Here is a 23,310-nt window from a genome sequence, read left to right on the forward strand (position 1 = left end):
TTATATCTCCAGGTACAAAATTCTTGACTGGTTCAGTTTTTCCTATTAACCAAAATATACCCTCGATTTGAAATCGGGGATATTTTAGTCTTTTTATATCAATATATTTTTTTTCCTTTTCAAAGAAAATCGTATATCGATCCGTCTCTCCATCCGATCCCTCTTTCCTCCTCTGCTCTGGTCTCTCTGCTACAGTCGTCGCAGAAGAGGTCTCTTCTCTCTCTCTCCGCCGGAGACGACAGTGCCCTCCGGCCGGCCTTCCCTTTCTCTCTAGCCCTCCCGGCGGGGAGATGGCCTTGGAGGAGGAGCAGAAGCCCAAGGGAGGGGTGGCTAGATCCAGGCTCATTGTCCGCCTCGGGGCATTCCTTGTCTCTCACAACGTGTTCGTTAGGTATCTTCCCTCTTTTTTGAATTCTCCCCCTGTTCCTCGTTCCTATCTCTTTTTTAGCTGATATTTGGATTGAATTGTTGCTTGTATTTTGATGAATGGTATCAGTGTTGTCTGCTGCATCGCGGGGATCATCGCCCTCCTCCTCCTCCCCGTGCTGGCCAAGAACACCTACATCTCCGAGAACGCCCTCATGCCAGGTTAGCTCCCCAAAAGGTCACATTTTTTAGTGGTTCCATCCTTTTATGAATTCCAAAACTTTCCATGAGTCCTTTGTTTGTACAAAGCATTTAACAGTTTTATGAATTGTCGCCTGTGAAAAAAAAGAAATCTATTTGTCTAGTTAGAATTTTGAAGGTGGATTTTCTGAGAAAGGAAGGATTTAATGGTTACTTGAGCAACAAAATGGAGGAAGGATCGCATGTGTTGGTTGACTTTGGTGTACTTTTTGAGTTGTAGTGTTGTTCAAACTGAATAGGGGGTTTGAGTGTAATGAAGACTCTATGGAGAAGCCTATACCATTCTGGTCATTGATGGTAACAAGAAATTAGAACCTCACTGAATTAATTGATATGTACGATTAGGGTTATGAATGAATGTGTGGTCTGTCAAAGTTTGATATTGCTGCATGACTAGCTCTTGACATGGTGCTGATCCACTAAATCTGTGTCAATTTCTAGAGGAGTTAACATTGAGCTAGAGAGTGGGCTGTTATGAAACCTACAAATTCAGTTGGTAGGTACAAAGACCTACATATGTTTATGCAATTGGAAGTTATTAATTGGTTGATTAGCATACTCAAAAAAATCTTGAAGATAGAAAAGAAAAATGCCAAATGATTGGAGACAGCTTATAGGTAATAACCTACAAGGAGAAAACTATTGAAAAAAGAAATCCGACAAATGGTGATGAAATAAAACACATGAGATACACTATAAAGATAGGGAGGAGGTTATAGATTATGCTATGGAGGTGAGCAATGGAGTCTATTTTCTTGCTGAGGTAATTCATGGTAAGACTCAGACAGAACAAATAGGGTCATTAACTATGGACTTGGAGAAAGCATATGATAGATTAGTATTAAAGGTTATTTTAGTGGATGGCAAGGAACAAAAGGTATTAAGAATTTATATTTATATTTTTATCTTTTGTTTGACATGCATTACATAATGCTTATTTGTTAGTATAATACAGTGTAAACCTTTAAATAACAATTGATATAATGTTATAATACATGTTACTTGAAATTTTTATTTTTCAATAGAATAATAATTTTTTATTGAATATAAATGCGGGGACTCATGCGGACATGTGTTTAGTCCTCCACTAGTTTGTGTGTTGGGGAGGTTTTGGGTAGTTGTACAGGGCTGGAGAATCTAGACTTCCCGTTAGTATCTTCTGGCTAGTTTTTTGGATGAGGTTACATAAAATATTTATTATTTATTTTAATTTCATATCATAATAATTGATATTAACTCATGTCAAATACATTATTGGTTCCTATTTTATGCCATATATTTTACTAATTAGTTTGTTTCTGAAAATGTTATACATTCTCCTTCTTAAGGGAATGAATATTTTTCCCATTCAAAAGTAAAAAGAAAATGAAGCAATGGTGATTCCTTATGAAGTGTGATTCTTGAATCTATTGTCATTCCAAATAGGTCAAAGCTAGAATTTTCATTCCATTCCAATGCTCATTCCAGTGAAGCAAACAAAGTGTTAGAGTTTGTGAAGCTAATGGAGTATGGATGGTAGTCTATGGATTTCAATGATGAGTAAATTATGGAGTTTGTGGATGTTGATGCTATTTTTTGATTACGAAATATGTTATGATGATAATTTGTTATGCTTTATAAGTGTTTTCCTTGCATACATGTAAGGAATATATATTTATTTATCACTGCATCCTAGTCATATTATGTTCTATTTGTTCAAATATGAACCCAAAACAAATATGTTGGATATATATGGGCGTGGTTATAAACTTGATGACATTACATTCACTATGTATTTTAGTGTTGGGGGTTGAAAATTGCAAATCGAAACTGCTTTGGATGTATTCTACAATCCTGAAATGCTTATGTGTGAAACTCCCATCTTCTGAATGCTCCTTTCTTATGCATCTAAACTTCCCATATACATTGTGACTAGATGCATAGGCAAGTGGCCACTAAACGTGTAGGTTTTTTGTATACTAGCATTCTAGGTCTTGTATATTATATCTGGTGGTTTAGTTTTTGCATTTTTTATCCCAACATTGAAACATTTAGTGGATCTAAAGACCTCATTTTATACCCTGTTCATAATATAAACACACCTTATAATGTGTAGATATATGTACATTTACATATACGTGTGTATACATATACTTATATGCATGTATGTACATATACATATGTATATTTACACACACACACATATACATATATTTATATGTATGTGTATATACATATCTCCAATTTAGAGGGATTTTAATTGTTAGAACTTTCCCAAAGATTTAAATGTTTTTGCATGTGTGCTTGACTGCCCTTGATAAAAAAAGATTGCCTAGGGATGCCAGAATTCTATACAAAAATGCAAAGAAATATTTCTCATAAAAAGACAAATAAATGAAGCAAATTGAATAAAAGCAAAGGTCTAGTTAGGTGGAAGAAGTGGGAGGTGCTTTTAGGTTGTTACGGAAACAACACATACTTTTGAGGCAAAGGAAATTGTTGCATGATGATCATATAGTCTATGATTTTGTCGGATTTAGAGTTTTGGGCTATAAATATGGACAAGTGCACAAAGCGAGTGTGCTAGTAATGACATCATTAAAATGTAAGGTGTTGTATAGGGATGGCAATTCGATATCGACTTTGGCTCGACTTTGATGGGGAGGGTTTTACCCAACTTGTTTAGAGTTGACGGTGGGGATGGGTCTTCATTCTAAAACCCGCAATGGATCTTGTGCAGGTGTAGATAATGGCAATGCCTGCCTTGACCCGACGTAATCATATATAAGTCTTGATTATTATGATGATTATGATGAAAATGGAGAAGAAAGTATTGTGATCTATCATGAGAAAGATTAATCATATGAAAGGCTACAAGATATATGCTTAGTTGTTTGTTTTTTAGTTGATTGCTTTTTTTAGTTTAAGGAACATTTGACTTCCTAAATAACAATATTTTTGTTTGTTATTTCTATTATTGTGCAAAATTTGGTTTGGTATGTTCTATGTTTTCGACCCTTATTTTGTTTAATATTATATGAAGATTACTTTTATATTCTTTTTTTTATTTGTTTGATTTGTATGCAAAAAAATGATTTTTGCAGCTTTTCTTAGCCCCGACCAATTTGAAGTTGCCCCAACCCGTCCTGATCCTCCCAGCCTAACTCTACCCGACCCATACCCAACCTATTGCCATCCCTAGTGTTGTAACTCTAAGAAGGATAAGGTAAGGAATGAGTACAACAAAGGAAATTACTGGTTGCAACAATTAAAATCAAAGTGAACCCAGTTAAGCTGGTATATTGATGTCAATGTGCAAGAAAGAATTTTCAAAAATGGATAAGGCCCTAATTTCTTTGAAAAGTAGGAAAAAGAAAGGAAAGCCTAGCATGGACTTAGGATGTGATAAAGTATTGAAAGAATAGTGGCATTGATATAGCTTTTGGTACAAATGATGAAGAAAAAGATTCATAAAATCAACCCAAAGTAGCTGGTTTATGGCTTGATGATTGGATCATTTGCCCATTCTGTCACCTTTTTACATATTCATTCTTCTCCAAATTGTATTGCATGACCTTAAATTAACTCATGAGCTATGGAACACAAATCTGAGTAGAGAAATGCTTCATGAAAGGATTTTGTTAGTTGGTTATCAGCTTAACTCAATTCTATAAGGACCGATGCTGAGATTCCAGCAAAGAGACTTCATGCTTGCTGCTTTCTTGCCTACTTTTTAGCTACTCAATACTGCTTTCTTCCCCACTTTTTAGCTACTAAATTCAACCTTTTGTTCCTTTGAACCCAAATCCAGTATGATGCTATGCGGCCCATTAATATAATGTGTGATATGTTGAGATGTGAAATTTTAGATTCTCTTGACTTTATTTTGATTTTTCTGTTTGTGCATTCATTTGTGTAATGTAGAATCTTGAGTGCTGTCATGTTTTGGTTGTTGTCATTGGTATTGGAACCCTGGACCTTACACAAGATATTTTAGGGACAAAATTGTTTAAAATTGTTCTACTTGCATTTTGAAGTTATTGAAATGTTTCACCTACAAAAAATTTGAAAATATTTTGATTGGTCTGGTACTTGTACGCGAGGCCAAGTACATGATACCAGATAACTGTTTTCAAATGCAGCCAGTTGGGTTGCCTAATTTTAGGTGCTTCAATGCTTTCTCTATACTTCACTTGCCTGATTCCCTGGCTTTCTTCTACGTGGAGTGACCACCAGCAGGCACCTAAGCTGCTCTTCTAGACCTATGCCACTTAGGCAGGTCACTTTTGGATTAAGCGGTAAGGTTGAGTTATAGGCAGGGCGACTTGCATAATAGGTATTAGAAACTCACTCTATTGTCCCATATTGCACTTCTAGACCAATATAATTTGATTTACATGTTAAATGACAGTGACAGAAGCTTTTATTTTCTAGGGTATAGGAGTTAAGCTGGCTATAACTAATGAAAAAAAAAGAGTGGGTTGGAAGCAACCTATAACAGAAGTTTAGCAATCAGTACAGGTGGATTGTTTATAGCTGGAAGTAAGCAAGCTGTAAGCTTCAATTTTCATGTATTGCTATTTTCAGTAATATATTTCCTGGATGTTTCCATGTACATGTATTGTAGACTTAAAACTTTTTCTCCATAATTGGTATGTAACCTTTCCCCATAACTGGTATATAAAACATATAAACTATAGCTTTTGCATCATTTCATTCTTGTATTCTGAATTACAAGGCCATGCTTTTGTGCATTTAGTTTGATTTGTATCATCTTGTTGAATCCTTAAAGAAATGTTTTCTACTCTTCTATTTTTGAATTGAGACCAATCTGAGAACTGTTTCAATTGGAAACTTATAAGCCTATTGATTGAAATGCTGTGGTCATAGAATCATGTTTCCGTCCTTGCACTGGTCCATGTAACTATAAGAACACATTGCTCTCCCTATAAATTTACTGGTAAAATCTAATATAAGAAGAAACTGAGTTTTTATTTATTTCTTAATTTTTACCTTGATAATTATTTCACATGAGGAATCATAACTCTAGAAATTAGTCCAAGTGTAGCTGCATGCCTGATACCTCTATGACAAGCTAATAAATCCACGCAACCAAGAAAGAAAGATCTTTATTGCGTTTGAAGGTGTAGAGCAAGCATTTGTATCTAGAAATCACCTGACTTCATTTTATCTGCTTGTCTTCTGATCTGTTAACAGGTTCTGCCAATCCAGCATTTTCTGCTCAGGATGTGATGGAAGCAAACAGATTTGTTAAAGATCTAATTGATCGGAGAACCATAGAAGGAACAGGAATGTATGTTTGTGTTACTTTTGTACATTTTGCCCGTGTAAACTTCATGTTCTATGTGTGATAATAATCTAAGCTTTAATATAAATTCCTTTTTATTTTCTTTTCCCTGATGGAAGCTTAAAGATGTGGTCAACATAATGGTTAATGTACATACATACAAAGATGTACTTAGAGTATGTTCAATCCATGTAAAACATAATGATGTGAGAACACTAAGAACCACCTATTGTTCATCTTTTAAACTTACTGTGTCTTAAACACAGTTTTTCTAAAGAGGTTTAGTTACTTGGAGAAAGGTCGACGATTTATGAAGTGGAAGAAATATGTTGAGCCTCCCACAAGCTAATCTTGGTGAATGAAATGACAATTGGTCTTGATATGCTCCATATGCTCATGAAACATGGTATCACTTATAATCTTAAAACCAAATATTACAACCGATTATATAGTTAGATACATATGTGGTTCTATGCTTGTAAGACTGGAATATGAACTGTTTTGTTGATTCACTGAGTGCTTATTAGCACTATATTAGATGACATGTCTGGGAAACAATGAATAAGACTTCTTACTGGCATTTGTGTTTTGGCAATATTTATGTACAATAAAAATCGAGCTTTGAAAATTTGAGAAGTACCTTAGCACGTAGAAGTTCTGATTGTGACAGAACACCAAAAGTTTGGAATTTGTTTGGAAATCAACATTATTTCTTTTGGAATTTGATTTTATTTGCATGTAACACCTTAATTTCATGGAGGTAGAACAATTAAAAGGGCATTTACTTAATGACATTCATGTAAATAAGTTCTACAGTTAGTAACTTTGTTTGTTGGTAATTTTGTCTGCTAAAGTGAGCTTTATGTTTGATGAGTCATTTAGTTGGATCAATCTACATGCTGACAAATGTTGGTGTAATCGACTTGCTTAGGAAGTTGACTTGAGTAGGTTGATTGACCTATGTTGCCTATTAAATAAGCAAGGAAGGTAAGCTAAGGGAAGGAAAGAGTACCTAGACTAGAGAACAAGAAAAAATAAGAGAAACTTGAAGAAAGGTTTTAAGTTAAGTTTGGAAACAGAAATAGGTAACCCAGAGTTAATGGGTTAGTTCACTCCTACTTCTCTTTACTCTGGAATTAATTACTCCATCTTACGTGGTAGGGCTAATTTATTCTTGGGCTAAGTGGGGTAAAGTGGTTTGGAAGGCAAGAAGTTGTGTACGAGCTGTTCAGAAATACTTGTTTTGCCCTTCCGAAGAAGTGTTTTAATCCAGGTGCTCTAGTGAGTGTTTGGCTGAAAATGGTGGAATAATGGGTTAAATGACCTTTAGTCGTGCTTATTCCGCTTCCAAATGCAGCCTTAGGGTTCTATTAGCAAATTATGGTCATTAAAATCTATGTCTATCTTAAGTTTAGGTTTTTTATTTTCAAATTTTATAGTCGATCTTATGCTTTTTGTTGCTTTAAAAATTCTAAATTGTATGTTGTTTTCAGAATTTATAGTTTCCTTCGCAACTACTTTTATCAACCATCATGTTTTTTAGTTATATTTCATATTTTCAACCTTGTAGCACAAACTAACCTCAGCATCATATTGAAAATCTAAACAACATTGTCTATTATAAAAGCTTAGGTGGCATTTCATGGCCCAAATGGGATCACTACAGTGATCGTAGATCGTTGTTGATTCTTATCTCGTGGTAATATGATCCCCGATGATCTAAGATCTCCATGTTTGGTATGCTATATTCCAATGGTTAAAGATCCTTGGTTATACATGAGTAACCTGTTTGGTATGTCATGGGAATCCAAGATTGCTGACCATATAATACCAAAATTACCCTAGATATATTCCATATATTTGGCAATAACTAAACAGAATTCTCAAATAAATCATAGTAAAACACGCATGAATGACTAGCAAAAACTACCCCTGATATATTCTATATATTGGTAATTACTAAACAGAATTCTCAAATAAGTCATGGTAAAACACACGTGAATGGTAAACAGTAGGCCATGCTATTTATATGTAGAATTATTTGGACATACCAATTATAATTTTGACAACAAACTTGTAAATCCTATAAATATTATTAATTATTATAATAGAATTAGTATTTTCATTTATAGTTATATTATGTTATTATTTTATACTAATATTTATTTTGATTAGAAAATAAAGCAAATAGAAGTAATATATAAAATAATTTTATAATATAAATATAAAGTACAATAATATATTTCTATTATAATTATAAAAAATGATTGAATAATAATATGATGAATAATATATTATAATGTAATATATCATGAATATATAATGATATATTGATATACCAATTTTTCTTGCTGGACTAAGTGACATTTTTGTTCCCAAATTTTAGCCTAAGATCGCTGACCTGGGTGATTTTGGAAACTCGTCCTTATTGACGGGTTTAAGATCATGGGGTTGGGTGGTGATTTTAGGAGTTGTAGTAATTTGGGATCACTACCACATAGGATCACTGGAGTACAAAAAAACATGGTGATCCAGTCGTCTCCACTTACATCACTGTTGATCTTGGGGTCATCACGCTATAGCAAACGCCCCTTTAGTGTTCGTCTTGTTTCTTTTTATTTTTTTTATTAGTTTGAAGCCTATTATTTTAAAACCGAAAACATAATTTCCAAAACTTAGGATTTCTTCTGAAATTTTGGACTCTATGACCAGATTTAATATTAAGGTTACCGTAAATTATGAATTCTTCGATTAATTGCAAAGTCAGAGAAATTTGGTACTTTGATTAGTTTGGGTGTTATGAATTTTATATAAAAATTCTGAATCATGACATTTTAGAATGATGTTTCTGAACTTGTATCCATGTGCTTACACTTGAAACCATGGTCTGTCGTACCGGTCCGTACTGGCCGGTACGGGCCGGTACGTACCGGTCCGGCCTGGGACCGGTATCGGATCAGCGTAAAATCCGGTACCGGTAATTTATTGTTGAAGAACCGGTACGGAACTGGTACGGGACCGGTACAGGCTGGTTTGGACCGGTACGGGACCGGTTCGGACCGGTACGGGACCGGTTCGGACCGGTACGGGACCGGTTCGGACCGGTACGGACCGGTACGCCACCAGTACGGACCGGTCCGGGCCGCCACCGGTACGCCAACCGGTACCGGTACGGCGGACCTTGCTTGAAACCCTATATGTATTAGAACTAGGGTCGGCGGAACCGTGTCGAATCGGGCAGTTCCGACCGTTCCGAGCCGTTCCGGCGGCTGACCGGTACGATTCCGACAACGGAAACAAAATCCATTGTCGGAGGGAGAGAAGGAGAAGGAAAGAGAGAAAAAGAGAGAGCGAACAGGGGAAGGAGGGAGAGGGAGAGGAAGAGAGAGGGAGGTATTGGCCGGCCGACGAAGGCCGACGAGCCGTGCGAAGGACGCTCCTCTGGGCTCCACAATTTTGCGGCAGGGAAACAGAGGACTCGTCCTGTTTTTCGGCCACAGAGGTTTTCTCCACCTCTTGCCCAGGTCGCCAGCCTTCGACGGCCCTTTGCCGGCTTCCGCTACCCTCCGCCAGCCTCCCTCCATCTCTCCCCCTTCTTTTGCTCTCTTTTTCTCTCCCTCGCCTCCTCTACTGTATGGATACGGGCTCGGCACGGTACGAAGCGGGTTCGTACCAACTCGTCCCATCGGACAACTGGTATGGTGTCTAGTACCGGTTCTACCGTCCTTGATTAGAACATCTATATTTTTGAATTTTTTCTAGCTTTTAATGTGATTTATCAATTTTTTATTAAATTTGACAATAATGATATAATTTTGAATTATTTGCGGCCCTCAAGCTAGGTGTTATATTTGGCCTCATTTTAATTCTCGAAGAGGATGTGTATGGACCTTTATTTAAGCGGTATGTATGTCCTTAGTTGAATTATATATGAGGATCTATGTGGAGTCTTGGCCAATTGGTATGTGCGGGCCTCATGGATTATGTGGCCTCATCTAGTTTGCAGTAGGCTATATTTGGTTTCATTTAACAGTAAGAATTTTTGTAGCCTCAAGAATATAAATGAACCATTACGAGAAAATATAGGACTACGTGAAATGCCATTGGTTCTCTAAAATATAAAACATGCTCTGATCCTCTTACATTGTCTAACTCCTTATTTTTATTCTGGTGAACTTTTGCTTGAACTTTCAAACAAATATTTGACTTATGATCTTGTGCAAATTATTTGAACTCTTATATAAAATCATGTGTTTGGATCCATTCATTGTATCTTGCTCCTTGAAAGTTTTTATTTTGTTTTATTGATCCAAGGCTTGACCTTTTCAGCAATCCTTTGAAAGTTTGGATTTTGGCCAATGACCTGACAAATCAAACTAGTATCATGCTCATTATTATTCTAAGAAACATTAGAAAAAAGAATGACAGATAGGATGTAGGCAGATTTTGTAAGTCAGTATGTGAGATCTAGCATAATTGTGTGTAACATATGCAAATGGTGCAATTCATGATTGTTTTATTCCTCGATTTATGGGTTTGGTGTTTGGCTATACTTCTTCTGTAGAGTAGTAAATTGCTAGAATCATGCTTGGCTATTGTCAGCATATGCTCATACTTGATTCCTTGGGATAAAATTGCTGTTTGGATTTTGTCCAAGCTTTACTTTACAGTGTGCTGATTTAAGATAGCAAAGAATCTTACTGTCCGTAAATTTACAGAGAAATACCAAGATTGATAGGACAACATATGGCAGGTGTGGGTGCTGAAGTCTATTACCATAAGTTCTGGCCTCACAAGAATCAGTTTCACCCTCTGCATTTCTTCTCTTGCGCCCCCAATACTGTGACGATGCAAAGCAATAGCAGCTGTGCATCAGTTGGTGTCAATTCCATTGGCATCATACGAGCTCCTCGTGGTGATGGAAAAGAAGCAATTGTATTGGTGACTCCTTACAATCCATGGAAAATTGAACTAAGTGAAGCCTTATCGCTGGGCCTTGCATTCTCAATCTTCTCCCTCCTTGGCCAAGTTTCATGGCTTGCGAAAGATATTGTGTGGCTAGCTGCAGATTCACAATTTGGGGAATATACCTCAGTTTCTGCATGGCTAAAAGACTACCATAGTCCTGTTTTCTTTAGTGAATCAGGGAAAATGAATGTTGATATGTGCTATGAATATAATAGTCATCAAGATTGGGATCGTATTACGGTGAATTGGGCAAATGCTAATGCTTTCAAACGTGCAGGAACTATGGCTGCTGCTCTTGTTCTTAAGGTCTTAGAAAAGAAGGAAAGACAGGAAAGAGATAGCCTTACCATATATGCAGAGGCATCCAATGGCCAGATGCCAAACCTAGACCTCATCAATATTGTCCATTATTTAGCAGTTCATAGGCAAGGTTTGCGTGTAAAGATTGCGACCATAGGTTCATTACTCAACTCTGTGTGGCTTAGGTCAATTGGTGAAATAGTGCAAAGACTTTGCAGATTTGCTAAAAGCTTGGATCCGAGATGGAAATATGATATTACTTCTGCTGATTATGTAGAAGGCAGTGCTACACTTGCAAGCTCAATGTATTATCAGGTAGCAGTTAAAGCCTTTAAAATAAGATGACCAGTTTATATCTTGCAATATAAATTTCTGAATTCTGATCAAGCTTCTTTTGATATGCTGTCCATTACTGCAGGCAATTGGGGTGCCCACTGGGTCACATGGTGCTTTCCGTGATTACCAGGTGGATGCAGTAACTCTGGAGCTCTCTCCCTGGTTTTCTCTGAAAAATGAGAACAGTCAATCTGCATTCCTTCTGAGGGGTGGCAGGTTGGTGCCCATTCTGTTTGTCATAATTTCTCTTTGTTGAATACATTTGTTAGGAATCATTTAATCATTTGTTATTAGGCTTATTCATGTTGTGTTCATTTTGTTCTTCACCATGGTCGGGCCCTTGTTGGGCAACCAACAAGACAATCAGTGCGGCATGAGGAGAGGCATTTTTGATCATCTGGTAAACACCAGTGGTTGCTTTTTTATTTAGGGATTGAGGTGCATGAGCCTGATATGTATTTGCATATCGTTTTTCTTCAATTTCTCCTCCCCTTCCTCTTTTTTCTCAAATTTTCTCTATTTCTCCTTTTCTTCTTCTTCTTCTTCTTCCATTTGCTTATTTTCTTTCATCCTCTTTCAAATATGTTTTTTATCCCTTGAAGGGACTCTTTGATCATTGTTGCCTTTACAGAACTGAAAAACAATCTAAATCTTTTGATGACAAACTAAGGTCTTGATATGAAAATGGTTCATCTTGATGCATTCTGTTGGTTTTTATCTTTCTCAAAAATGTTAAGATGCTTGAGATATGCAATTATTACCATTTTTCTTAGTTCTCAGCTGTGGTGTTCAACAACCATATGGCTTTGTGCTCTTTTCGATATATTTTCATTCTATTGATGGTGCACATCGTATTTTTATATGTATGTATGTATTATTACTACTTTTCTTATTTCTCAGCTTTGGTGTGCAACAACCATATAGCTTGCTGGTTTTGATATGTTTCATTCTATTGATGGTGCATGTTGTATTTGCGTGTGCGTGTATACTTGCATGCATGCATGGATGTATGGACATAGATGCATGCATGTTGGCCTATTAGGTCTCCCATATCGCCATGCATATTCTATTTATTTGATCTAAGTCTCTGACACATCCATGTGTCAAAATTGCTCACAATACTACTTTGTTTGTCCTTCATGGTATTTTTTCAAAAAGAAAATAAAATGCTGCATTCTGACACCTATCTTATTTCCTCCTTATAATGCGAAACCACCTTTTCATCCTCACTTTCAACATAGATGAGAATACTGTCAACTATCAAATGCTCCTCTCTCATGTAATTCTCACCTGCATCATGAGTGACAGGTTGTAGTTGGCCAAAAGCCTAGTATGCCTTGTAGCTATTTTATGTCATCTGATCCTTCTTCCATGTCGGTGACATGGTTGAGTAAGATTTTGATGGTTATATTGCTTTCATTTGAGCTCATCAAACAAGCTGGTATTGTAAATATCATAATCATGAACAGTTTGTGCTATATTAGGTGCATTTTTGTTATTTGGCCCCTAGTTAAGTGATCTCTATCCTCTCAAAGAATTAGGGAGCTTTATAAATAAAAGAATATTTGGGGCATCCGCCTTCCCCCCTTTCTTCTTGGTTTCATTTCTCTTCTTATTTCCATTGTCTTTTCTTTCTTCAACATTTCTCTTCTTTCTGTTTCTTTTATGCAGGACATAATATCGTTTTAGGGGACACCCTCCTCCAGGGTCTGTCAGGTGCTGAATTTTAGCCTCATGGTGCTGCTATTTAACACCTAGGCTAGAGCCTCTACAAGAAACATGGGTTCTAACAGGTCGGCAAGCTTCTTGGTGATGTAAATGAGCATACTTTCCAAGGGTCCATTGAGTCACTTGTCATGGCCTTATGGTTGGAGTATGTGGAAATTGCATGGGTGGGTGGGGTCTTTAGAGTTAAACATGCATGTTGGTTACTTGGTTGTGATGATTCCCTTGGCATGCGTGGACAGTGTGATGCCCCCAAAGGTTAGCAATTCTTTGTATGGTTGAGACCTGGGATCTCCTTCATGCTATGATAAGTATCAAGCTTGACCTGTGATCCCCTTCAACCGTAAAATCATCTAGAATCATCTTGACAGACAGAAAATCTAGGTTGGAGAAAGCATAAGTAGGCTGGCTAACTATGAAAATTAGCGAATTATGTGGATGAGTCTATGAAGGGCACAAAATGATATGTTATAGGAATAGCAGTTTAGAACTCTCTCTCTATCTCTCTCCCCCCCTCCCCTGCCACCCAATTGTGTGTATGGGATTTTTGTCTGAAGGAATAAAATTTTCACTCCGTGCTTGCAATGATAAGAAAATTAATATTTATATTGTGCTCGAATTTTCTTCAATGCTTTCCAAGTTGGGGCTATACTTGTTCTATTTAACTGAAGGCGTCCTTTACAATATTTCAATTTTCTTTATGTTAGTACATGTAAATATGAGTTCTCAGTTACAGTAAAGTTGGACGTGGGGGAGAATTGCCTCCTCACACCTGTACCTGTGCACATGCACATGTCCTTACCACCTTCCTATTGAGTAGCGTATTACAAATTAGTAGTCTGGTAAGCCCTAAGTGCCTTGGGCAGCTTTTCATTGTCAAGTATATGCTCTTCAGTTGTCGTTTTTTATAATACTATGGCACCCTGAACACTTACATGATAGAGAAACTACTCCAGAAGGATTGACAGAGTAAAGAAGCTCGTGTCAAGGTTTGAAACACTTATTTTGTGCAAGTTCATTTTAGTGTTTTACTTAATCTGTTGATGTGCCATAAGGTGACATTAAAAATCTTATTGACATATGCAATAAAGTATGTTTTTCAGAATCAATGGCTTAAAAAATTAAACAGGGAACACATTGGACTTACAGATTTGCTAACTTAGAGAAAGAAAAGATATTATGTTCAGATGCTGTTTCAAGTGTATAATTTACATAAGTAAATACAGTCTTGTAAAATAGCTCGATTCAGGACTCCATATTTCTTATATTCAAAACTATTATTTTTTTTCTTTTTTCCATTTTCATGTTGCACTCTGAAGTTGCCTCTTGAGGCCAAAAAGAAGAAATGCAATACACTGGTACTTTGGTAGATGAAAAGGGCAAGATTTAGTCAAAAGCTATTTCTTTCAACCAATTAGGCTTTTTAACCATGCTCATAAAAGTACTAATATCCACAATAAATATATCTTACCATGTACGAGGAATTACAGATATACAGTTTACTTTGGATATCTGACCGCACTGGTGGAGACCATGCTACCAGAACATATTATCCGATTGAGAGAGATAAGGATCATTTGAATTCCTCTCCATCCTATACCAATTTAAGGATGGATTCTCTCATTAGTGTATGACAGAGTGGAATAAAATTTTGAACTCAGTTACAAGCTGTTCATCTCTAGGACATTTTTGAAGTTCTTTCTTTTTTCCTCCAAGCATCACTTTTTCTATTGTCATAAATAAAGATTGATGAGTACATTAATTCCATAATGTGTATAGCTTGCAATAGAATTTCATCTCATTTCCCTTTACCGGTGAGTAGATGGCTACTGATGGCTTGTAATACTTTCCTGCTATTTTTGTATAGTTGGCAATGACAGATGAATGCTACTGATGGTTTGTAACTGGTAGATAGGATGCTAACCTGTTATGTTGCAGCAAAGGCCGCAACCTTGTGAGACATCAGTCTATAAAAGTTGTTGGATCTCTAAATTGGTCTGCTGACGTCTGTTGAAATGTTTGGACTTGTTCATGCAGGTTGATTGAAGGAGTCATACGCTCAGTGAACAACCTCCTTGAAAAGTTTCATCAGTCATTTTTCCTGTACTTCTTAACAGCTCCTAACAAGTTTGTGTCAGTTGGAGTCTATATGATAGCATTTGCACTGCTTATCGCACCGCTTCCTATAGTTGCTGTTGCTCCTTTTTCTGGAAAGAATAAAATTAGACTTTCAACAGACAAGGGCAACCAGAGACCTGGCAATACTTGTACTGATGAGATAGAGATCACCATTGGATCATGGAAATGGCTCCACGCTGCAAAGGTGGTGTTTATGATCCATCTATGGGCAGTTATTGTCTTGTTACTGCCATATTTTATCTCCCAAATCCCCTACATCAGCCCCACAACAAGCATGTTAGTTTGGGTTGCAGTTGCCATCTCTGCCCTGCTCATCGTGTACCTGATCCTGGGATCCCCTTATTCTAGTGATTGTGAATGGGCGCTTCTGAAGTCCATAATGATTGCTGCTGCTTTTATAGGCCTGGGCCTCATGTCAATTATTAATTTCTCAACTGCTCAGATTGGAGCTCTCATTGTGGTTCCGATGTGCCTGATGGTTCGACCTTTAAAGAGGCATAAGGAGGTGGCGTTGTGTACGAGAGTAATGCTGATGGCTTGTAACTTAGTCTTGGCTGTGATGGGATCCCCCCCAGCTGCACTGCTGATACTGAAAGGTTTGTCCGAGGGATTCGGAAGAGTAGGCATTGGAGACTTCTGGGTTTGGGCAGAGTTCCTATGGATATGGAACAGTGCCACGTATCTGTACCTATTTCTGGTCCATCTTCCTTGCTGGGCTCTATATGTACATATATTACTGCATCCATGAATTGTAGACAATTTTAGTCACTCATAATATCATCAAGCAAGGAATTTGGTTGCAGAGAAAGACCCAGAGTTGTCATATTTCACTAAAGTGATCTGACTTGTTTCAACTATACTTTGCTGTATGGTGCAAACTTGTAAAATTTTCTTCAAAACTTCGGGCTCTGGTAACTGATGAGACTGACCAAGTTGAAGCTTTCTTCTTGGGCGCATTTGGAGAAACATGTTTCAATTATTTTACTCCAATGACATTTTCTGTATATTGGACCTTTGTTTTAGTTTTATCAGCTTACAATGGATTTTTTGGCTGACCTGATTTTTGTTATTGTTAAGTCTATTGGTTGAACCTTTAACATCCGTGCATGTTCGGATGCCCTGCTGTCAAAGTGCAATGAGACTTCTCTGTTTGCATTTGATGTTTGACTTTGAGAGGAAACCTTTGAGTTGATAAACCAAAGCTCAAAATTTTGGTAGCCTGTTTTTCTATAGGATCTATATTTATAAATCATAGATAAGATTATTTAACTATAGGATTTATTTAAAATAAGATTAATAATATGTATTTATGATTTTTGGTACAAATTCATGTGTATTCATATGTATTCGAGTTAAGTAAACTGAATCCTTTTTTATTTGATAAAAATTGAAAAATGAATATGCTTTACTTTATTCTTTTATGATATTTTCAAATCTTCATTGCTAAAAATATTTTAAAACATTAATAATTATTTTTTAAAATAAAAGAGCTTAAAGAAAAAAAGTAATAAGGATTTTTGATAAAAAATAATATTTTATATTATATTTTATTTTAAATATCTTAAGACAAATTAGGTTGGACCGGTGATCTGGACCCTCGATTAGGGTGGTCTTTGTGTGAGTTTAATAACCATTTCTTAGATCCTTAATTACTTGTGCATTATGTGATCTGTATAGTGGATTCTATTTTCATCCTTTTTGATTTCATAATTAATGTTAATTTTTATAATAAAATTATGCTAAAAATTTTATTTATACTTGAACAATATCCAACTTATATTTGTTATAGGATAGAAAAAATGTGGATATAAATAATATCTAACTTATATCTATATCTATTCAGAATAAATTTGGATTTACTTATTATCCAATTAGTATGAATACTAATTTTGGTACCATTTAATATCAATATCTAAATTTATTTTTATTGAAAAATATGGATACCCATATGGATAAATTAGTATTTAATCTGTTTCAACTCTAACAATTGGCCTCAAATACTTCCTAGTGGAAATCAATCATACATATCTGAAAATAAAAATTGACATTGCTAACTATGATTTATAATGTAGAAAATGTATAGAAACTAAAATCATTTATTTTAGAGGTCTCTTGCTCATGTATCAACCGAGCACAAATTGAAAATAGTAATAATATAGCTAGCAAGCTAAAGTATGTTATACATTATAATTTGTTAGTCTAAATCATTAATCTTGATATGAATACATTGATACACAACAGAATTCATATGATTTGAATGCTTCTAGACTATAAATCAAATCATCCTATTAAAATTATTCATTTTTCATCTATTTGATGCATTGGTAAAATATCTCGAAACTACAAGATATTTTGTTTCTAGACATTTTATGCATCATAGATCATATACCGATTTTTATTTTGAAAGGTCCATCATTGATTTCCCAAAAATAAGTATTTGGGACCAAATGCACTCAAGTGAATTCTAGTCTAACCCTATCTATATATACATCTACACGTATATTACACACACGCATGCACATATATACATATCTATATTTATATGTACATATATACATATAGATATAAATAATAGAAATACTTTAAAACATATCAAGATCAAATTGCAAATCAAATTTCAGTTTGATTTGGATGCTTCTAGATCAAATGGAAACATGGCGTTATACAGTTAGAATTATTTCATTTTCCATTAATTCAACGCATGGTAACATATCTCAAAACTATGTGATTTTTTGAGGGCTAGGGCTAGGCATATTATGCATCATAGATGATGTCAAATGGTGCCTATTTTTATTTTGAAATATCCAACATTGATTTCCACTAGAAAATATTTGGGACCAAATGTACTTGAGCAAATACTAGCCTATGTCTCTCTTTATCCACATAGACACATGTGTACACATAGGATGTGCACATGTGATGCACATTTATGCCATAGAATCTAACACTTTAAAGAAGCTGAAGCAGTACCCAAAGTGTGCTTCCACTTGCAAAATAAATCAAAGAGAGAGAAAAAATAATAGTTGGACATCTTTTAGCTTATCTTCTTCATCCCCTTCTACCTTCTCTCAACAGATAGCTTTTAGACATGGGCTAAACAATGGGAAAATAGAAGCAACATAGCTGGGCATTTCTCCTCCTCTTCTCTCTTTCCCTTCTGCTCAAAACGACTTCACCAAGAATGATTTTTAGAGGACTGACAGAAATAATGTCATTATGGTTTATTGTAGCTTAGATGGAGCGGCGAGCAGCTACTTTTTAGATTTGATGAAGAACATTGGACCAGCTATATATGAAGGAATTCTCAAGAACAAGAAGTGTCACGCCCCGAACCCGGGGCCCGGGGCGCGAGCAGACGCCGCGCACCTGCAGGGCGGACCCCGCAGGCGCGCAAGGCAGATAAATCAGATCAACCATCAATAGCTAAACAAAGATAAATTCCAGTTTCCATATCAAATGTCCATAAATATATACACATGTCAAAAGGAAAGTCAATGTCTACTAGCTAAATACATCATGATCACTCCATCCCATAATCCCTATAATCACATGTCATCACCTGAAAAAAAAAATGTAAATAATAGGAGTGAGCTAACAGCTCAGTAGGCGACATCATGCAATAAAGTCATCATATAACATGTCATAATGCATATAAAAGCAGCTAAACTCATAAATCCAAAAATCCACACAATAATCTGTAAACCCGATCCGAGACTCAAAATATCTCAACCGCATGACTACGGCCACATCACCCAGTGGCATGGTTACACCGAAGTGCCAATACAACTCTCCGAAGAGCCGCTCCACTGAGCCAACGCACCACTGTGCTGCACCCCCTGGTGCCAATCTCACGCTCCGCAGAGCCAACGCACCACTGTGCCGCACCCCCTGGTGCCAATCTCACGCTCCACTGAGCCGCTCCGCAGAGCAAAACGCATCCCTGTGCCGCCACTATTCTATCACCGGTGGTCACGGTGTCGGAACCAGTTCCTCAGTACAAGTCGACAGGGCCAACGTATCATCCCATTGGCGGGGTCTAGACTATAGTCACGCGGTCTTTAAAAATCAATAAATAAATTTTCCACATCGTGAATTTCTAAATCAAAGTCATGAACATGCTCCCAATAATAAGTCACATAACAGTTTATAAAAAAAAAAATAAATATTTAATTCTAATTCTAACACATAATGCCAAGAATAAATCATAACATCAAGATATGCAAGATACATGTTATAATTCGATTTTAAAGCAATAAGTCACCTACCTGGGTTCGCTTAAAAGATCCCTGCCACAGATATCACGAACCCCTGATTAAACATAAATATTAATTATTTAATTAATTAAGAAACATAATTTAAACTAATTTCAACCCCTTAAACTCCTAAGTTCATAAATCCAAGAATGGGTCCCCAAGATCAAACATATACCCTAAAATCAGAATCCTTTAGACCCAAGTCAATTGTGGCCCAAAACAGATTAGGCCCAATTGAACCAAACCGGATAACAGGTTCATATCAAATTTCGGGCCCAACCCAAACCAGTCCACAGTTCCAATTTGGCCCGACTCAGCCCAACACAGACCCCCAACCCAACCCAGACCAGGTCTGATCAGACCATAACAAAACCCATTCACTTAAACTCAGACCCAACCCAATTCAAGAAATGGGTGGAATCGGTACACGGTCTGATCCACACTACCCAACTCAAGTTTAGGCTAAATCCCATGGTTCAATCAGATCAGGGTCTGTTGTGTCTGGTTTGAGACCCAAATAGGCCGGTACACGGTCTGATCCACACTACCCAACTCAAGTTTAGGCTAAATCCCATGGTTCAATCAGATCAGGGTCTGTTGTGTCTGGTTTGAGACCCAAATAGGCACGGAAATCAAAGCAAGGTATACGCCCAGGAAGAAGAAGAAGAAGAAGAAGAAGAAGAAGAAGAAGAAGAAAAGGAAGGGGGGGGGGGGGGGGGGTGGCTGGTGGTTCCGGTCGGCCCTCGGCGGTCGACCGTGGCCCTCGGCGGCGGCGCTCGGCCAGCCGCCGCCGGCCACTCTGCTGTCACAGGCGGCGGAAGGGATGAAGAAGAGAAGAAGAGAAGAAGGAGAGGAAGAAGGGAGGAAAGAGAGGGACCGGGGCTGGGAAGCCCGGCCCCTTGTTCGCCCACCTCCGGCCGAACCCGTTTCGGCCGGATTGACCCCGGCCGGCCACCGTCGGCCGGCCGAATCCCATCAAAAAAAATTTCCAAAACAGGGGATGAAAACCGGTTGCCATCCCTCATTTCTCTCCCTCTTAGATCCATAAAAAAAAATAATGAATGGATTGTCTTTCTCACCTCCGGTCGTCGACGAGCGAATCCCCGGCGACGTTGGCGGCTCCGGCGGCGGCGGTGGCTCCGGCAAACCTCTCAAGAAAAGGGAAGAAGATGAGGGAAAACTCAAATTTTTTTTAGAGGGATGGGAAAAGGGATGGGCTCGGACGAGGCTCTCAGAGGAGAGAAAGAGGGAGAGAGAGATAGAGGGAGAGAGGGAGAGAGGGAAAGGGGGGGGGGGGGGGGGAGGTGCGAAGATCCCGCTGGCCGTTCGGCCGGCGTGGTCTTCGTGGGGCGACACGAAGAGCGAACTGAAGTCGGCATCCATTGCCGACTTCAGTTCTTTGGGCCCAATAACAGGCCCAAAATTCAGATCTTTACACTCTAACCAACTAAAAAAAATTTCGTCCTCGAAATTAAAACATACCTCAATCCGAGAACATGGCAGGAAACTTCTCTCTCATCTCCTCCTCCAGCTCCCAAGTAGCTTCTCTCTCACTGTGATTGCTCCACTGCACCTTTACATAAGGAATCGTGCGCCTCCTCAAAACTTGGTCCTTCCTATCCACTACACGGATAGGCTGCTCAACATAAGAAAGATCTGCGCGGAGCTGCAAAGGTGCCACTTCAATCACATGACTGGGATCAGCAATGTACCTCCTCAGCATGGAGACATGAAATACAGAATGAACCCCCGATAGAGCAGGTGGAAGTGCCAGTCTATAAGCAACAGATCCAACTCTCTCGAGAATCTCGAAGGGTCCCACATATCTCGGACTGAGCTTGCCTCGAACTCCAAACCGCATGATCCCTTTAGAAGGGGATACTCTGAGGAACACATGATCTCCGACCTGAAATTCTAATTCCCGCCTCCTGATATCTGCATAGCTTTTCTGTCTACTCTGAGCTGCTCGGAGTCGTTCTCTGATCAACTGAATCTTTTCCACTGTCTGCTGCACCATCTCTGGACCCAAGATCTTCCTCTCCCCCACATCATCCCAACAGATAGGCGATCTGCACTTCCTACCATATAGAGCTTCATAAGGAGCCATCTGTATGCTTGCCTGGTAGCTATTATTATAAGCAAACTCTACCAGTGACAAGTGATGATCCCAAGAGCCCCTCATATCAATAGAGCAGGCTCTCAGCATATCCTCTAAAATCTGGATGGTCCTCTCAGACTGTCCATCTGTCTGTGGATGAAAGGCTGTACTGAAGCTAAGGGTGGTCCCCAAAGCTCTGTGCAAGCTGCCCCAGAAATGTGCCACAAACCGGAAATCTCTGTCTGATACAATGGATACTGGAACTCCGTGCAGCCGTACTATCTGCTCGATATATAATTCTGCCAGCTTCTCCAGTGTCATCCCGGTCTTGATTGCCAGAAAATGAGCTGTTTTGGTCAGTCTGTCTACGATCACCCAGACTGAATCATGACCTCTAAGGGTACGAGGTAGTCCTGATACGAAATCCATAGTGATATGCTCCCATTTCCACTCTGGAATCGGCAGAGGTTGTAGCATACCTGCTGGTCTCTGATGCTCAATCTTAACTTGCTGACAAGTTAAGCATTGAGATACATGCTGGGCAATCTCCCTCTTCCTGAACTCGCTCAGCTGGGCGAGGAGTCGCCGGATCATCTCCCATCGTCTCAATCAGACGACGAGGTGGTATACGAGTACGGCGGGGCGGCATCCTGATACAGACATAATACCACAAGTTAGGGTTAAGTCAAAAATCTTCCTATGAGTTTACTACCCCACTCTCATTTCCTCACATGTGTCCCTATGCTCCTAGGGTTTTCATTAGTTATTGTTTTTTTTTTTTTTTTTTTTTGTTCTGATGTCCCTAGTGATCGTTAACCTAAGCTCTGATACCAATAAATCTGTCACGCCCCGAACCCGGGGCCCGGGGCGCGAGCAGACGCCGCGCACCTGCAGGGCGGACCCCGCAGGCGCGCAAGGCAGATAAATCAGATCAACCATCAATAGCTAAACAAAGATAAATTCCAGTTTCCATATTAAATGTCCATAAATATATACACATGTCAAAAGGAAAGTCAATATCTACTAGCTAAATACATCATGATCACTCCATCCCATAATCCCTATAATCACATGTCATCACCTGAAAAAAAAAATGTAAGTAATAGGAGTGAGCTAACAGCTCAGTAGGCGACATCATGCAATAAAGTCATCATATAACATGTCATAATGCATATAAAAGCAGCTAAACTCATAAATCCAAAAATCCACATAATAATCTGTAAACCCGATCCGAGACTCAAAATATCTCAACCGCATGACTACGGCCACATCACCCAGTGGCATGGTTACACCGAAGTGCCAATACAACTCTCCGAAGAGCCGCTCCACTGAGCCAACGCACCACTGTGCCGCACCCCCTGGTGCCAATCTCACGCTCCGCAGAGCCAACGCACCACTGTGCCGCACCCCCTGGTGCCAATCTCACGCTCCACTGAGCCGCTCCGCAGAGCAAAACGCACCCCTGTGCCGCCACTATTCTATCACCGGTGGTCACGGTGTCGAAACCAGTTCCTCAGTACAAGTCGACAGGGCCAACGTATCATCCCATTGGCGGGGTCTAGACTATAGTCACGCGG

The 23,310-nt window shown here is 38.3% G+C and overlaps 1 protein-coding gene and 1 long non-coding RNA gene across 6 annotated transcripts; one reads left to right on the forward strand and one right to left on the reverse strand.

Annotated features, from left to right (window-relative positions):
• Positions 1–29: 29 nt before the first annotated feature.
• On the forward strand, positions 30–16,451 carry LOC103721849 (GPI transamidase component family protein / Gaa1-like family protein). Of its 5 annotated transcripts, XR_015975060.1 has the most exons (7): positions 128–391; positions 497–588; positions 5,824–5,920; positions 10,633–11,497; positions 11,601–11,734; positions 13,190–13,311; positions 15,281–15,411. XR_015975060.1 is itself a non-coding variant. In XM_008812209.4 (6 exons), exons 1-6 carry the CDS (start codon positions 291–293, stop codon positions 16,128–16,130), a joined length of 2,139 nt encoding a protein of 712 aa, XP_008810431.1. In that variant the 5' UTR covers positions 30–290; the 3' UTR covers positions 16,131–16,451. The 5 variants fall into 5 exon arrangements, 4 of the variants coding, with proteins under 4 accessions (XP_008810431.1, XP_088571377.1, XP_088571376.1 ...); XM_008812209.4 differs by lacking the exon at positions 13,190–13,311 and having other exon boundaries at positions 30–391; positions 15,281–16,451; XM_088715251.1 differs by lacking the exons at positions 128–391; positions 497–588; positions 13,190–13,311 and adding exons at positions 627–4,942; positions 5,041–5,159 and having other exon boundaries at positions 15,281–16,451.
• Positions 16,452–18,812: 2,361 nt separating this feature from the next.
• Positions 18,813–19,947, reverse strand: LOC148714545 (uncharacterized). The gene is made up of 2 exons (XR_015975927.1): positions 19,648–19,947; positions 18,813–18,941 (listed from the first exon to the last, which is right to left on the reverse strand). It is a non-coding gene; the product is annotated as an uncharacterized LOC148714545 (long non-coding RNA).
• Between the last annotated feature and the right edge of the window lie 3,363 nt (positions 19,948–23,310).

This window comes from Phoenix dactylifera, chromosome 2 (assembly GCF_051530095.1).
Source record: "Phoenix dactylifera cultivar Ajwa chromosome 2, Ajwa_hap1_PhDact_Kaust_v1.1, whole genome shotgun sequence".
NCBI classification, from domain to species: domain Eukaryota; kingdom Viridiplantae; phylum Streptophyta; class Magnoliopsida; order Arecales; family Arecaceae; genus Phoenix; species Phoenix dactylifera.

Coding starts and splice junctions, on each gene's coding strand:
- LOC103721849 (XM_008812209.4), top strand. CDS start 291: ATGGCCTTGGAGGAGGAGCAGAAGCCCAAGGGAGGGGTGGCTAGATCC. Junction 5,921..10,632: donor ACCATAGAAGGAACAGGAAT/GTATGTTTGTGT, acceptor GTAAATTTACAG/AGAAATACCAAGATTGATAG. Junction 11,498..11,600: donor CAAGCTCAATGTATTATCAG/GTAGCAGTTAAA, acceptor CCATTACTGCAG/GCAATTGGGGTGCCCACTGG.